Source organism: Hyaena hyaena, unplaced genomic scaffold (genome assembly GCF_003009895.1).
Source record: "Hyaena hyaena isolate Hyena2069 unplaced genomic scaffold, ASM300989v1 scaffold_839, whole genome shotgun sequence".
Lineage (NCBI taxonomy): Eukaryota > Metazoa > Chordata > Mammalia > Carnivora > Hyaenidae > Hyaena > Hyaena hyaena.
In genome coordinates, this window is record NW_024081463.1 from 656,415 (window position 1) to 673,025 (window position 16,611).

General features: G+C 38.6%; 2 protein-coding genes across 2 annotated transcripts in view; one reads left to right on the forward strand and one right to left on the reverse strand.

The window, feature by feature from the left end:
* On the reverse strand, positions 1-4,717 carry LOC120222022 (serine/arginine repetitive matrix protein 1-like). The gene is made up of 4 exons (XM_039219707.1): positions 4,702-4,717; positions 1,934-2,184; positions 852-1,338; positions 1-90 (listed from the first exon to the last, which is right to left on the reverse strand). Exons 1-4 carry the CDS (start codon positions 4,715-4,717, stop codon positions 20-22), a joined length of 825 nt encoding a protein of 274 aa, XP_039075638.1. The 3' UTR covers positions 1-19.
* The window catches only part of RAB5A (RAB5A, member RAS oncogene family), a 26,888-nt gene continuing 11,573 nt past the window's right edge, over positions 1,297-16,611 (forward strand). The window contains exons 1-2 of the mRNA XM_039219716.1: positions 1,297-1,431; positions 4,616-4,878. Coding sequence (XP_039075647.1) covers positions 4,716-4,878 — 163 coding nt within the window. The 5' untranslated portion in view covers positions 1,297-1,431; positions 4,616-4,715. The remainder of the gene's footprint in view (positions 1,432-4,615; positions 4,879-16,611) is intronic.

Sequence of the window (16,611 nt, forward strand, 5' to 3'; positions counted from 1 at the left end):
AAGTCGGACGCTTAACCGACTAAGCCACCCAGGCGCCCCTCAAGTTGTCTTTTACTACAATCCTGCGTAAACTCAGGCACTGGAGCCAGCCTGCAGGTCAGAATACAATTTCATCACTGGCTCAGTGGTGATTTTGCACAAGTTACACAATCTCTTTGCCTCAAATTCTTTACCTTTAAAACAGGCACGCCTCATTCATTAATTCCACACTTAGGACTGAAGACCCTGAGCTGGCAGGCACTATGAGACACAGCAATGAGGACCACTTTGGGGAGTTAATATTCTAATGTAGGGCATTTCGTTTCACATAATAGTTTCAGAGTGAAACCTTCTAGTAGAAGACTAAAATGGAATAACTCTTCTGAAGCGTTTAGTACAGTAACTTGTAAAGAAAAAAACTCCGAAGAAAAGCAAGCTATTATTTTAAGATTTCCTTCCCCCCTCCCCCCACCAAAACTAGGTTCACTGATTAAAAGCAAGTTATTAAGGTTTCCTCACCTAGGGACAACTTTTGGTATGGGGTATAATCCTCTTCCCTGGGTAAATTTCACACCTTTGCAACACATCCATCCCTTCCAGGACATGTTGGGGGGGTAGAAACGTACACCGCACCCCCCCCTCCCCTTGGCCAAGCTGCCAGGGTTGGGGTGTTGCAGGGTAGGGTAACTGGGACTGCGAGCAAATATTCAGAGGGAACTCCGCCGCCCCATATGGGCGGGTAGCAACAAACCCGTTTTCTCACGCTTCCCCGAAAGCAAGGCAGTAAAGGAGCTCCCCTACCCCCAGCCGGCGGGAGCCCCAGACCACCACCCAGATAACAATGGCGCCGGCAAGGGCGGGGCCGCGCTTGCCTGGGACGTGGGAGGTGGGAGGTAGCTGGATCCGACGCGGCTGCTCGCCGAGGTCACGTGGCACGCCCCACCCGGCCCCGCAGGCCAGCCCCGGCCGACCGGGCTTTGAGAAGGGGCGGGGGAGCGGATGGAGAGGGCGGCCTGACGACGGCGGAAGTGACGAAAGGCGTAGCTCGCTACGTGCAGCGACGTGGCGGAGAGGCCGGCGCCGGGCGGCGGAAGTGGCTCCCGCGCTGGGACTTGAGTGTTTGTGTTTTGGTTTGCGACGGAGCCGCCGGCTGGTCTGAGGGGAGGAGGCAGAGGAGGGAGGAGGAGGAAGAATCAGTCGGAACTCGAGCGCCGGCGGTGGCGGAGGAGGAGAAACGAAAAGAGGGAGGCGGAGCGGAGAGAGGCGGAGACGGAGCCGGACGGGGGCGGCACCACGGCACGATCCCGGCACGGTCCAGTCTGAGGGGAGCGGCCTGAGGAGGAGACGCGCCGCCGCTGTCTAAGCCACAGCCTCACCCTCTTCTTGGGCTACGCCTGGGACCCGCTGCCGGGAGGCTTCAGCCCCGCGCGGCTCCGCGTGCTGCGTTCTCAGGTAACCGAGCCGTCCGTCCCCTGCCCGGAGCCGGCCGGGACCCCAGGCTCTACGCTGTCCTCCTAGTGCCCGCGGCCCTGCCGGCACGGGCGTCCCCCGCCCATTCCTCCCCTCCCGGCGCCAGCGCCCCGCGCCAGAGCTAGCGATCCCGGCGTCTCGTCACGCCGGCCCTGGTGGTTCCTTCCTCAAAGAGCTGTGGAGCCCGGGATTTGCAGACAGGCTGAGGGAGCGACGGGTGTCACCCTGTTCCCTTCTCAAGATGGCGCCGTGGAAGAGCGCTGGAGGCCGCGGTTCCGTCCGGACCCTGCCCTGGCAGCTCTGGAGGGGGTGGTCCCGGCCCGGGCCAGGCCAGGTTCGGGGAGGCAGGCCGGGAACGATGGCCCGGGGGCCTGGCGGGGCCTGCCTTGCTCTGGCCGCGCGGAGTTCGGGATCAGTCACTCAGGTGCTCCCCAGGGAGGACCCGGGGCCTACGGCAGGTGTGAATTGGGGGAGCTCCTCCTACCTTCGACTTCCTAAGACGTCCCGGGAATGGAGGCCGGAGGAGGGAGGCTCGTCCGCACAGTGTGCCTAGGGACGGTCTCGCCTGGGAAAGGTGGGGGACCGCAGCTTCGGAGAACTCGAGACAACTAGGCCGCTGAACACGCACAGTGGGCCGAGACCTTCTGTTCTCCCGTTCTCCTCCCCGGGAGCTGGTTACCCCCGTGAGATTTTCAGACCGTAAGCTCCGGACGTCATCATTCACATAGTTTGGTTCTTGTCACAATGTTGATTCAGAGGCCTTTCACATAACTAGTTTAAAAAAAAAAAAAAAACCCGTGTACAACACTATAACTAGTCAAAAAAACAAAACAACGTGTACAACACGATTGCAAGTCAAGAGCGCTCAGAAACTTTATTTTTAATGTAAAATTGGGACAGTATGAGTTCATAGGGTTGCTGTCAGCAGAATTCACGGAATAATGGTTGGCACCAAGTAAGTGTCTGGTAAATGTTAGCTGCTGTGATTAATACTATTTTTATTAACGAGCCCCTAGAGGACTTTATAGGAGACCGGTTTTTCTCAAAAGATTTTAAAATGCATTTTATGCAAAATCTTCGTTTTGGGAAACAAAAGTTTCGGTCGTGAATAAAAATGAATGCTCATGATTTTTAACCTTACTGTGCTAACTTTAATTACATTTATTTTCTGCTCTAGAGTGTTGGAGGGAGTTATATTCCAACAGCTTTACCCCTTATAAGACAAAGCAAAAAAATTTTTATGGGAATTTCATGTTTTCTCTGAAATTTGGGGCTTTCAAAATTCAGAGCATGTTCTTGAGTATTTCAGTTTGCCGTTTTGTAGGTAGTGAGGTAACTGGGAAATGTTTCAGTTGGTAGTGAAATATCTGAAGGTGTGTTGATATGTTTAGTCTGCATGATGTTCCGTTGATATTTGGTCATTATTTTATCACAGAGTCACTTTAATTGCCAATTATTAATCCCTGTTATGTGTTGGCCACTGTATTAGAGATTTTTTTTTAACAAATATTCTTTCATTTAATTCTCCAGCAGTTATGTAAGTTAGTTAGGTATTTGGAATAAGGTAACTTCAGTATAGCCAGGCAGGATTAGATCCCCAAATCCAGTATTTTTAATGTGGTGGGGATTGGAGCATTTTTTTATTACAGAAAAATTTTAAGATACACAGAAGCAGGGAAAATGAATAGTAGAATGAACCCATCATGTTCTTTAAATTATCTATGGCCAGTAGTGTTTTATTTATATATCTCTACTGTTTAGAAACAACTTAGACATACCATTTCTTGTTTAAATAGTTTAGTATGTATCACTAAAAGAACTCTGCAAAGCTGCTGTTGAGGTAAGACAGTGGTGATTTTACTGTCTCAAATGTAAGGTCTCATGGATATTTACTAATGAATCCATTGTCAAGAGGGAGTTTTATATAAATTCGTGAGGAAGGCAAAATATATAAGGTACCTAAGTGAAATGTAACAGTGATTTTTAGGGAGGGAATCATCAGATTTAGTGTTAATAGTAAACACATAATGAGATTTTGACTAAAGATGAGAGAAAACTATAGTGATTTTGTGAGTAAATTGGAAAAGAGTCCTTTTTAATGTTCTCTTATTCCTTTGAGATTGAAAATTAGCATTAGGTATTAAGAGAAGACATAGAAGTTGCCATTTAGGCTAGTTTTTTCTAAATGTGTTAAATAGAAAATAATGACATAATTATTAGCCCCAAAACTACAGAAAAGTGTAAGTAAATAAGACACCAATAGGCTCACCACATAGAGAACCACAGCTAATACTTACATGTATGATATATTTGAGCACATGAGAAAACAGTTTTAAGTCTTTTAGCCACAAGACACAAAATATTTGTTGCTCTGAAATTACCATTAATTTAAAAATGTACAATTTAATAGGGGCCTTCAAATAATAATGGCCAACATTTATTGAGTTCTTACTATGTTCTAGGATCTGTTGTAAGAACTTCCCATTTATGAACTTAATTTTCCCCAAAAGTATTTTAACCCATCTAGTCTGGCTTCAGAACCTGAACTCTTTAAGTCACCTCTCAGGTTGACTGGGTTTGAAACATAGCTATGTTGTGGCTCTGTCATGGCTCTGTCACAGTAACTGTGATCTCAGTCAAGTTACTTAACCTCTCTGTGCCTGTTTCCTCATTTTTAAGTATTGTAACAGTCTACAGGATTGTTGATAACTGTGTTAAGTACTTAATTAGCTAGTACAAAGTTGAGTCTTTGGGGTTTTTTTTTTAATTTTTTTTATGTTTATTTTTGATAGAGGGGCAGACAGAGAGGGAGACACAGAATCTGAAGCTGGCTCCAGGCTCTGAGCTGTCAGCACAGAACCTGATGTGGGGGGCTCATACAAACTGCAATATCATGACCTGGACGCTTAACCGACTGAGCCACCCAGACCCTCCCAAAGTTGAGTCTTAAATAAAGGTTAGCTTAAAATTTTTTTTAATCTGAAAATTACAGCAGGATTTTAGGCTTAAGTCTCATACAGAGGTGGAGAATTTAAATAAATGGCATTTAGTGTCTTGTAGAGGTTATAATTATATTGTATGTTATAGTCAAAATTACTGAGGTGATTAACATTAGATTTGCTTACTGATTTGTGTCTTTAATTATGTAATATTTGTTTCTTTACAGGTTTCTCTACATCCAGAAAGAAAAAAATTTGACACCTTGCACCCTGGAAGTTCATTTAAAAGACTGAAATTAGGGACTTCATTCACTTTCACATTTGGACATGGCTAATCGAGGAGCAACAAGACCCAACGGGCCAAATACTGGAAATAAAATATGCCAGTTCAAACTAGTACTTCTGGGAGAGTCTGCTGTTGGCAAATCAAGCCTAGTGCTACGTTTTGTGAAGGGCCAGTTTCATGAATTTCAAGAGAGTACCATAGGGGGTGAGATTTTCTTTTTTTTTTTTTCCTTCATTTATTCAATCATACATTGGCAAAACAGATTTTGCAGTTTCAATTGTGTGATGATGAATATCTAAATAGGTCACACAGTGAAGAAAACTGTTCAGCAGACCTCAACCTTTAAAATTTATCTTGAGTTTTGTTTAGATAGTATCTTTCTACATTTTGGATTTCCTGGTTATCCCCAAGATGATTGTGTAAAAGCTGGAACACAGATGCAAGCATGAACCTAGTCAGTGTCCCAAGTAATTAAATTTGATCTGCTACCTGTTTCTTGTTAATGATTAGAAGCTTCTTCAAATTAATGCATGTTTGTGCTGAATTATATTGGCTTTAAAATGAATAATGAAAATAATAAATAGTGAAAGTTAACCTTAAAATCTTAATTCTAAATAACTAGAGTATTTGTATGTTACACTGATTCGTAAAATTAATTAAGTATTATTAAACTTGAAGAGAAAAAGTCAGTGATCAATGGAGAGGGATATGAAAAGGAAATGGGACCTAGAGAGAAAGATCAAAGATGGGGAAGAGGTAAAGTAAGCCCTGAATACAGTGGTTGTGGTAGGGCTGAGATGGGATGAGAGGAAGCCAAGAGGCAGGACAACTAATAGTGCAGTGTTGTGGATAAAGACAGGAAATTTGATGATTGAATTTAATCAAATTTACAGCTCTATAGCATTGGGGCAAAATTTTTTCAATGCCTGTTTCATCTGTCAAATGAAGCTGTTGAATTAGGTAATATCAGAGGAATCACACAGCTTTAAGGTTTACAATATTTTGCAAGGTGTGCACAATTAAGCAGTGCTATATTTTTAAAGGTATATATAAATATATCAACCCCATACATATAAAAAGTCAAACTTTTGAAGTATTGACCCAGCTAATACGTAGCAACTTCAGATCTGTGTTTTAGGAATATATGTTGTGCATTTGGTGTATGTTTTCAGGTACACTTGAGAATTTTATTCATAGTTCAGGCCCTTCTAATGAAATAGTTTGTAAAACTGTACTACCTCCTGACTTTCCCTGCATACAGAAAATATACTCCATAGGTGGTATTTCCACTTTAATAGATTTAGCAGTGTAGTGGTGATTGTCATCCTCTTTCATTTGTGTATCTATCAAGTTACACAGTGTTATATAGTGTCAGTATTTTGTTTTTTGTAATGGGTGACCTTCAAAAATGTAGTCCACGTCATTGAGCTTTTGAGTTAAAAATCTCATGAACAATATATTACACGTTCTTTGTGATTTCTTTGTTAAAACATTTATTTATACACACACACACATTTGGTTTAGGAATGAAATAATCTCTTAAGACAGTGTCTCTTGTCAGGTGATTGTCAGTGGCAGCATTTCCCAAAGTTCATATGCATTCTAGGCTAAATACTTGGGCCCGATAGGTTTGGGACTGGCTATATGCTACCCTCCTCTCTTTACAGTGCATACTCAACAGAAACACTGAAGTACTAGAGTAAAGACCTTAATTCCAGGGGAACTACCAGAGCCTCAAGAGGCTAAAACTAGAATCTTTGTTTTTGTTTTGGATATTGTGATCATCCAAATTTATTTTTTCCTAATGATATTTCAAGAAGGACGTTTATAAGAAAATAAGTTTTTTGTTCCTATATCTAAAGCTTCCATAATATTTTCTACTTGTACAGATGAAATCTGGCTTTTAAAACCAACTTTAGAAGGGATTCATATGCAAAATTTCTGTTAATGGTGGTTGGACACTTAAGCTATGTTGGCCACATATTTTTAAGAGGTATGACAATGCCATTATGATTACAGCTGTGAGCACTGGTTTTTGTTTTTGCTTTGAGACATAATTGACGTACAACATTGTGCAAGGTTAAGATGTAAGACATTGATCATATGTTTTTTTACAGTGAGTGCTATTCTTTTATGCTCTTTGCTAACAGCTCTTCACCCTTAGGGACTATTCTAGTATTGTTTTAAGAATTTCAAGGTTTGAGCTATTTAATGATCAACACCACAAGTCCGTAACTTGTAATACATATTTTTGTTTTGGCTGATGTGTGGTAAGACTAATCTAGCAAATGAACTTAGCCAAATGTTTTGCATTTTATTCTTTGATTGTTTATATCTAGTAACATTAGGTATGATCTGAAGAGCTCACTTAAAAATTTTTTATCTGTTTGAAATCATATGCTATACTCTTGAGTTTGTGTATGCTAGAGCCTTAGATTCATAAGAATATCAGGGTAGTTGGTGCAGTTCTGCTAAACAAGATAGCTTGATTTAAGAATCAGTGTTGTCTCACTATATCCTATACAATTGCCCCTTTACCCTATAGCACTCATAATAAGGCTAGGTAGTTAAGTGTTGGGTTTAATACTTGGGGGAGTTCAAAGTGGCGCCTGGATGGCTCAGTCAGTTAAGTGTCTGACTTCAGCTCAGGCCATGATCTGACAATCCATAGGTTCAAGCCCTTCATTCAGCTCTATGTTGACAGCTCAGAGCCTGGAGCCGTTGTGGAGTCTGTGTCTCCCTCTCTGCCCCTCCCCTGCTCGCACTCTGTCTCTCCGTTTCAAAAATAAATGAAAATTATTAAAATTTTAAAAATTAAAAAAATACTTTGGGGAGTTCTAGCTTATTTGTAGGGATTTAAAGTCTGCAGGACTATTATGTTCTTATTAAGACAAACCCAGCGGTGCCTTGGTGGCTCTTTCGGTTGAGCATCCAACTCTTGATTTCGGCTAAGGTCAGGATCCGAGAGTGGTGGGATCCAGCCTGCCATAAGGCTTCACTGCCCTTTCCCCCACTCTCACATGCACTCTTGTACACGCACATGCTCACTTGCTCACTTGCTCTCTAAAAAAAAGAGCCCAGAAGGTCAAGCAAGGAACATTAGGCTCAGATGGTTGTATTCCTCAGTACCTCCTCAGTATATATCTGTTGGATAGGGCTGTTCCGTCTCTCACTTAACACCTTGAGTACTTTAAGACTTTAAAGATTTCAAGTGAATTACTCCTGTCAAAACAAGATTGTTTTTAAACACACATTTAAATGCTATTTATAAACAAGTGGATCTTCATGTAAGTCATAGCTAGGTTAAAATACGCAGTTGAGAGGGCGCCTGGTGGCTCAGTGGGTTGAGCGTCCACCTCTTGATTTTGGCTCAGATCATGATACCAGGGTTGTGGGATTGAGTCCTGTGTCAAGGACTGCACTGAAGGTGCGGGGCATGCTTTGGATTCTCTCTCACCCTCTCTCTGCTCACTCCCAAAATAAGTAAATAACCCTCTTTTTTTAAAAAAAAGAATATGCAATGAAGTAAGATGCAGTCATTCAATCCTTTTTCTTTTGAAACATAAATGTTTGATGCCAAAGTTTAATTTTATATGCACTGATCATCAAAGGAATGTCATACAAGTTTAGGTTATAGAACTGTGCATGAGAATATTAACATTCCTCTTGGAGGTAACTCATTTTTGAAGTTTGATTTAGTGCAGTGGTTCTCAGAATGTTGCTTACTACAGAAGCATCTGTATTACCTGGGAACTTGTTAAAATGCAAATTTCTATGTCCTGTATTGAATGAAAACACTGAAGTGGAACCAGTAATCTTAAATTTTAACAAGTCTCCCAGGTGATTCTGTTGCATGCTAAAGTTTGAGAACCACTGCCTTTTGTGTTCTGAGTAGTCGGTATTACATTTACAATAAAGTTTTTGGAATCATTGCTTTTTGTTAAACTGCAGTTTGGGTCGGGTTTTTGAAAACATGTTGTATATCCAACTACTCCAGCTTGAGAATTACAGGTATTGTGTCCTGGTAACATCACATATTACTTGTGTGTCTTTGTATGGGACCCCTTCCCACAAATCTGTTAACCTGTTAGGCCCTTTAAGGGAGTATAGCTCCTTCTCTGTCTCTTGTCTCTCTTTACTAAAGGACTTATAGAGTATCTATAGTTTTCAGTTATCTGTACCAGTGTTGTTCTCCTTTATTGTCACAAGTACTCAAGGACTCAAGTTAATTAAAGAAACAAGTGCCTTTTTAAATTGTAGTTTCAGTACATGGCGTACATACTAGCTGCATGATCATAGGCAAGTCAGACTCAGCTCTCACATGAAATGGAAATAATGGTATCTAACTAAAAGTTTTTAGTAAGGATTAAATGAAAGTACATATAAATTTCTTGGCACAGTGCAAAGCACAGAGCAAAATGCTTGTTAAATGTCAGCTATTACCACTACCATCACCATTACTTTTTGCTGAGTCATTTTTGTCATTTTTATATGGCATTATTTTGGAATCATGACTATCTAGTGCATGTCATTTGATTTAGGATTTGACAGTAATAAAAAGGGTTTTTTATTTTTAGATTTGCTTTATTGGAAAATGAAACATTTTCTTATTTAAAAAATATTTTTAATGTTTACTTTTGAGAGGGAGGGAAAGAAACAGCATGAGTGGAGGAAGGGCAGAGAGAAAGAGGGAGATACAGAATCCCAAACAGGCTCCAGTCTCTGAGCTGTCAACACAGAGCCTGATGAGCTGTGAGATCATGACCCGAGCTGAAGTCAAGACACTTAACCAACTGAGCCATCCAGGCACCCCTGGAAGATAAAACTTAATAGGAACAAATAAGACTTTAAAAACCTTATAAGAGTAAGTACTTAAGTAAATTTGAGCATCCTAAAAATGAGGTTTTTGCAGATCCATTCAAGTGGATAGTATGAGCATTTACAATTAAGTTTCTTAAAATTCTGCTTGGTAAATTGTTACTAATTTTTCCTCCTCTATTGGTTTTCACAAAACTAGTTAGTCGTGTATATTACATTAAATGCATGCCACCCACATGAAGTAAGTTATTTGTGGGAGTTTTCTTAGAGGGAGAAATCACACTGTTAAGTAGAATTCTGAATGTATTCAGATATTAAACTTGCCTCCTAAACTGAGAATGAAAAGCCAGCCAGAAAATTTAAGTCTGAATAATTTATGTTCTTCTTGTAGTAGGCTTTCTACTGTTGCCCTTCACTTGTTAGCCTTCAGAAAGACTGGTTAGTATACAAATGATCCCCAGTTTATAGTGGTTCTACTTAGTTTTTTCAACTTCATGATGGTGCAAAAACAATACAGACAGTAGAAACCATACTTTGAATTTTGACTTTCTTCCAGGCAAGCAATATTTAGTATAATATTCTTGTGATGCTTGGCAGTGGCAGTGAGTCCTGTCTCCCTGTCAGCCATGTATCACAAGGGCAAATAACCGATAGACTCACAACTCTGTATCGGTAATAGCTTTTCCATTTTTCATGTTTAGTACAGTATTCAAAAAATTACATGAGATATATAACACTTTCTTATAAAATGAGAGTTATGTTATATGATTTTGCCTAATTTTATGTTAGCATAAGTGTTCTGAGTACATTTGAACAAAGCTAGGTTAGGTGTATTAAATGAATTTTTCATTTTTACCATATTTTCAACTTGATGGGATTAATTAAGAGTAATCCCATCATGACTCAAGACAGGTCTGTAATTGTAATTTGTGCATTTATTGCCTTTATCTTTTTTCATGTACACATTGTTCTCAATTAAAAGTACTTTTGAGGGGTGCCTGCATTGGCTCAGTCCGTTAAGCATCTGACTTTGGCTCAGGTCAGGATCTCATGGTTTGTGGGTTTGAGCCTGTGTCAGGCTCTGTGCTGACAGCTCAGAGCCTGGAGTCTGTTTCAGATTGTGTGTCTCCCTCTCTCTCTGCCCCTTGCTTGCTCACGCTCTGTCTCTCTCTGTCTCAAAAAAAAAAATAAAAAAAAAAAAAAAAAAAACTTTTAAGAAAGGATAGAAGACCTAGAGACAGAACATAAGCATATCGTTTTTGACTCATGAGAAAAATGGTGTTTGAAATGTCTATTGTTCTTTCTAATACAGTGAGAATTAAAACTTGTGGCGGTTAATCATTGGTTAAGAACATTATACATAGTACTATTTCCTTCTATAAAGTATGTATTCAGTATTTGAGATAGGTTGTATTACTGAGAGAAGTTGGTAGAGACTGGCTGCTTTATATCAATTATTACCAGTTTTGTCCTAAAAAAGATTTTTTGGGGGCACCTGGGTGGCTCAGTCGGTTAAGCATCTGAATTTGGCTCAGGTCATGATCTCATGGTTCATGGGTTTGAGCCCCGTGTGTGGGCTCTGTGCTGACAGCCAGCCCAGAGCCTGTTTCAGATTCTGTGTCTCCCTCTCTCTCTGACCCTCCCCTGCTCACACTGTCTCTCTCTCTCTCTCTCAGAAATAAAATACTTTTAAAAAATTTTTAATGATTTTTTTATAGTTTGAATATTATTTTCCAGTATCCTACTTTAAAATGTTATCATATATGAGTATTTAAACATTGCTGCCATGTAGGAGTCTGCAACCTTGTTTCTAGTCCTGACACCCTTTTATGGACACTTGTGAGCCCTGTTTGAACATTGTTAAAATTAGAGGATTATTACTATGTATTCTCTAGAACAGACTTTTTTTAAGCCTGTACTTTCCATATTAGACACCTATAATCAATACAATTTAATATTTTCCTCCTCTTAAAATTTATTTCATAATTTGGTATTTTTGGACATCAATTTTTGTCCTCTCTTACTTAATTCATTGATTGCCCTCTGGTGCTGCTTAAGTGTTCAAAGCTGTTTGGTAGAATGTTTTTTGCCCATTAGCTCTAACTATAATGAACAGCCTCTATTGATTAATTTGCTGCTTTTATTCTCTTACATACTGGGAAGTAAGACTGTCAAACATCTTTTTTTTTTTTATGTTTTATTTATTTCTGAGAGAGAGAGACAGCGTGAGCAGGGGAGGGAGAGAGAGAGGGAGATAAACAATCTGAAACAGGCTCCAGTCTCCTAACATTGTGCTTAGTACTAGAAATCAGATCTTATTATGTTTAGGATGGGAGACAGATTGAGTACACATAAGATATGAAAGAAAAGTGGTATGTAATAATGGTAAAAAGTAAGTGGTATTTAAATAGGTCTAAATTTCTGACTGGTTGTCTTGGTTTTTTAATTATATATATCCCAAAAGAGTATACATATGTATGTATAAAGGAGATTGGAGCCTCAGCCAGAACACCTTCATGTGGGCCTTGCCACCTGGCTTGAGTTTCCTCACAGCATCCTGTATCAGTTCAAGAATGAATGTCCTAAAAGGTACCAAGTGAAGCTGGGTGGCCTTTGATGACCTATCCCCAAAGTTACATAGCATCAATCATGTTCTAGTTACAGACTCACGCAGATATGAAGGAGGGGTGTCAGCACTGTAAGAAGAATGTGGTGTGGAAGATCTTGCTGAGGCTATCTTGAAAAACACATTCTGTCAAAGGTCTACCCATGTCATTTTATGAAGAGCATCTTCATTTTTCTTGGGTGTAACAGTATTCCATTGCATGAATCATATCAATGTATATTTAAATCACTTCTCTAGTTTTAAATTTGCACGTTGTTTTATACTTTTGGCTGTTAGCATTCTGCAATAAATAATTCATAGAAGTATCTGCTATGTCCCAAGTATTTCTATGATGTAAATTCCTAGAAGTTGATTGTTATATAAAAGATAACATAAGTTTGTAGTTCTGATGTAATTTTCCAGACAGTCTTTTAACAACAATGCGCAGAATGCCTGTTACTCTACTTTATACTAACTCAAGGGACTTGTAGATTTTGCCATTCTGCATTTCTTATTGTACATTTTTCCCGTATTATGAGGAAGATCTAGAATCTTTTCATATTTTTAGAGCCCATTGTGTTTCTGTTAACTATAACTTCATGATATTTTTATGTGAATTCATTTATAATAGGTGCTATTCTATTCCATTTCATTTATTAATGTTAATTTCTCAATATCTCTGTTTTATTCATGTTTATTTTAGTAACTGGTAATTTCACATTTTTTGATCACATATGCTTATTGTTGAACATTTAGTGTTTGTGTTTTTGATCGCTATTCTAGGTAATCCTAGAGTAGTGGATATTTTCTTGGAATTTTTTTCCTCTCTGGAGTTCATTCTGGAAAATCGATTTCTAGATGTGGTTACTGAATCAGAAATGATTTTATCTAGTGATTGTGGGATCAAACAGATTTCAGTCTTTTCATCACTTTCTCCCTCCCTTGGAGATACTTCAGATTTTTTGGCATTGCTCAGCTTACATGTTTTAAGATTACAAGTTTCCTGTACCTGTTACTCTGGGAGTTAAAATCTTCCTTGTCTTTTCTCCCTTGTTTAAGTTGTCTTTTCATTCCTTTGTTGTAAAATTCTCAAATCTGAGAACTTTTAAGCTTATTTATGGAAAGGTTTGTTGTTAAGCATTAAAGAGTCGCTTTAAGGCCAGTAATACTTTAATGATCTGAGAGGTTTCCTTGAGGTCTGGGAAGCATTAAGTTCTTAAACCCAGTGCAGAAGGTGTATCACTAAAGAGAAGGGGGGAAAAAAAAAACTTAGCCATTTTCGAATAAGCATTTTCATATTCTTTAGGTAAATAACGCAGAGGTGAGAATCCTGGATTATGTATTACTATTTTTAATATTCTTAAATGTTTAATGTTTTTTAATGTTTAATGTTTTCCATAGTGTCTATATCAGTTTACATTCCCAACAGTGCACTAGGGCTGCCTTTCCCCACATCCTTGCCAGCACTTCTTATTTCTATTTTTTTTAACTGGTCATTCTGACTGGTGTGAGGTGATACTTCATTGTGGTTTTGAATTACATTTCCCTGATGTTGAGCATCTTTTCATGTGTCTGTTGGCCATATGTGTGTCTTTGGAAAAATGTATTTAGGTCCGCTGCCCATGTTTTAATCGGATTTGGGTGTTTTTTGAGTTGTAGGAGTTCTTTATTTTGCATATTAACCACTTATTGGATATATCCTTTGCAATATTTTCTCCTGTTTAGCAGGTTGTCTTTTTATTTTGTTGATGATTTCTTTTAAAGTACAAAAGCTTTTAAGTTTGATGTAGTCTGAATTGTTTATTTTTGCTTCTTCTGGATTTTTTTAAGTCTGACTCATCCACACCTAATTTCTAGCAATTTGTCAATTACAACTTAGGTTTTTCTACCTGAACTGGTTTGCTCCGCCTTCTGCTCTGAGATTATCCTTACTGTATCCACTTTTCTGTCCAATTTTGTGAGCAGCATATTGCCCTCTGACCTCAGTTTTCTTACATATGAAAGAGTTGTCGAGTTTTCAGTTTGTTCATCTTTTTATTTGTTAGGATAGGGTGGCTACTTCTAAGCTCCATACATGCGGAACCAGAAACCAGAAGTTGTCTTTCCCTTAACATGTTGTGGGAATTTAATAAAGTATCTATTGTCCACAGATAAAATGTCTTTCAAAGACACACATTAAGTTAATTAACTTTTTCTGTATTGATGTTCCTTGGAGAACATTTGTCTGAAACTAGTTAATAACTTAAAAACCTCTCCCCTTTCTTTACCTTTCCTCTTTGTAATGTTTTAATTCTGCTTCCAAGTTTAGTATTTGATACGTCCTTATTATATAAATCCAATCTGATGAGTAAAGACATTATAAGGTTTGGGCCCATGGTGAAATAACCATAGATTCTTAGCCTTGAAGGTTCATTTACTGGTTTTATCAGTTCATTATAGGGTATTAAGGTTTGGGGCACTAATTTAATACTAACCAAACTCAAACTCTTAAGACTAATTTTAAAACAATATGCATTAGTTTAGTATCAGAAATACTACTCTGGTGGGGCACCTGGGTGGCCCAGTTGGTTAAGTGTCCGACTTCGGCTCAGGTCATGATCTCACGGTTCGTGGGTTCGAGCCCCACATCGGGCCCTGTGCTGACAGCTAGCTCAGAGCCTGGAGCCTGCTTCTGATTCAGTATCTTGCTCTCTCTCTGACCCTACCCTGCTCACTCGCTCTCTCTCTCTCTCCCTCTCTCTCTCCCTCTCTCAGAAATAAGTAAAACATTTAACAATAAATAAAAGGTACATTTAAAAAAAAAAAAGAAAAAAATACTGTGGTAGTGTTCAGCAGGTAACATGTGACTAGCTTATGTCCTGATTAGTGGATTTCCGTAGGAGAGTTAGGTATCCTTTAATGTTTTCCAAGATTTCAGGTAATTTAGCAGCAATTGCCTTTAGGTATTGTTGTATAATTTTTGTTATTAAATATGCATAACATAAAGTTTACAATTTAAACAATTTTAAAAAATATAAACAGCTCTGGAGCATTAAATACATTAATGTTGTACAGCCACCAGCACTGTCCATCTTCAGAACTTTCTCCTCTTCCCCAGCTGACACTCTGTTTATTAGACAATAACTTCCCATTCTCCCCCACCCCTATCCATAGCAAATACCATTCTACTTTCCCTCTAAGAATTACACTGTGTAGGAATCTCATATAAGGGAAATTATACAATATTTGTCTTTTGATAATTGGCTTATTTCACTTAACATGTTCATCCATATTCCCATGTGTCAGAATTTCCTTTTTAAGGTGGAATTATGTTCCATCGTATGCAGAATACCACATTCTGCTTATCTTTCATTTATTCTTCATTGTGGATTCTTGGGTTTCTTTCTGAAAAACAATACCAATATCTTCTGGGTATTGTGAATAAATGCTGCTGTGAACATTGATATACAAATACCTGTTGAAGTCTTTGCTTTCACATCTTTGGATGTGAAAAATTCCACTTAAATAGAATTGCTGGATCATCTGATGATTATTTAACTTTTTTGAAGAGTATCATTTTCCACAGTAGTACACCGTTTTATATTCCCATCAGTGCACATGAGTTCTAATTTTTCCATAACCTTGCCAACTCTTTGATTTCTGTTGTTTTGATAATAGCTGTCCTAATAGAAGTGAAGTGGTATCTCATTGTGGTATTAATTTTCATTTTCCTACTAGTGATGTGTTAAACATTTTCATTAGCTTCTTGGTCATTTGTATATCTTCTTTGGACAAGTGTCTATTAAATTTCCTTGCCCAATTTTTAATTAGATGTTTGGGTTTTTGTGTTGTTGAATGGTAGGATTTCCTTATGTAATCAGGATATCAGTCTCTTACTAGGCACGCATTGATTTTTAAGAATGAATTCTATGTGATGAGTGATTTATAGATCATCTCATAAGATGAATTTACTTTTGGAAATAACTGCCATCTTTTTATATAGTATCTCTTTTATAGTAAAAATTTTTTACCTTGTTGCCGTGATTTTGGAGCATTTTCTTTTGGGGTTTAGTCACTGTGTATGCTTTCCTCTCTGCCCCAGTTTTTTTTTTTTTTTTTTTTTTTTTATCCCCCTTCTGTTTCTCACAGTAACTGAAATGTAACTCTTCCCTGAATACATGATTTTTGCTGCCATGATCCACTAGGTACTCCTCACAATGCACATATTATTTTAATGGGAAATAAAAATAGGCTCAGTTTTTTATATTGCCTGCTGTTAGCTTTAGACTTCCATATATTCTCTGTGTACAATTTTAATATCTGAAGTCAGTGCTTATCTGAGAAAATCCATTATATTAAATTACTGCTGTTGATACTCATTTCCCAACAAACCGGTTTCTACCCTGATAATTTTGGTACCTGGTTCTTGATGCTCAATTCCCGCCATCCTTCTCCCTGATTGGATATTCACCTTGGAGTTTGAGTCAGATCCCTTAAACTCATTTTTTAAATTTCTTGCCTCTAAAAACCTTTGT

What these genes read in the sequence shown, in the direction of transcription:
- LOC120222022 (XM_039219707.1), bottom strand. An exon ending in GACGTCTTAGGAAGTCGAAG is followed by an intron (nt 1,339 to 1,933) that starts GTAGGAGGAGCT and finishes GCTGTGGCTTAG; the next exon opens with ACAGCGGCGGCGCGTCTCCT. An exon ending in TCCCACCTCCCACGTCCCAG is followed by an intron (nt 91 to 851) that starts GCAAGCGCGGCC and finishes TCTGACCTGCAG; the next exon opens with GCTGGCTCCAGTGCCTGAGT.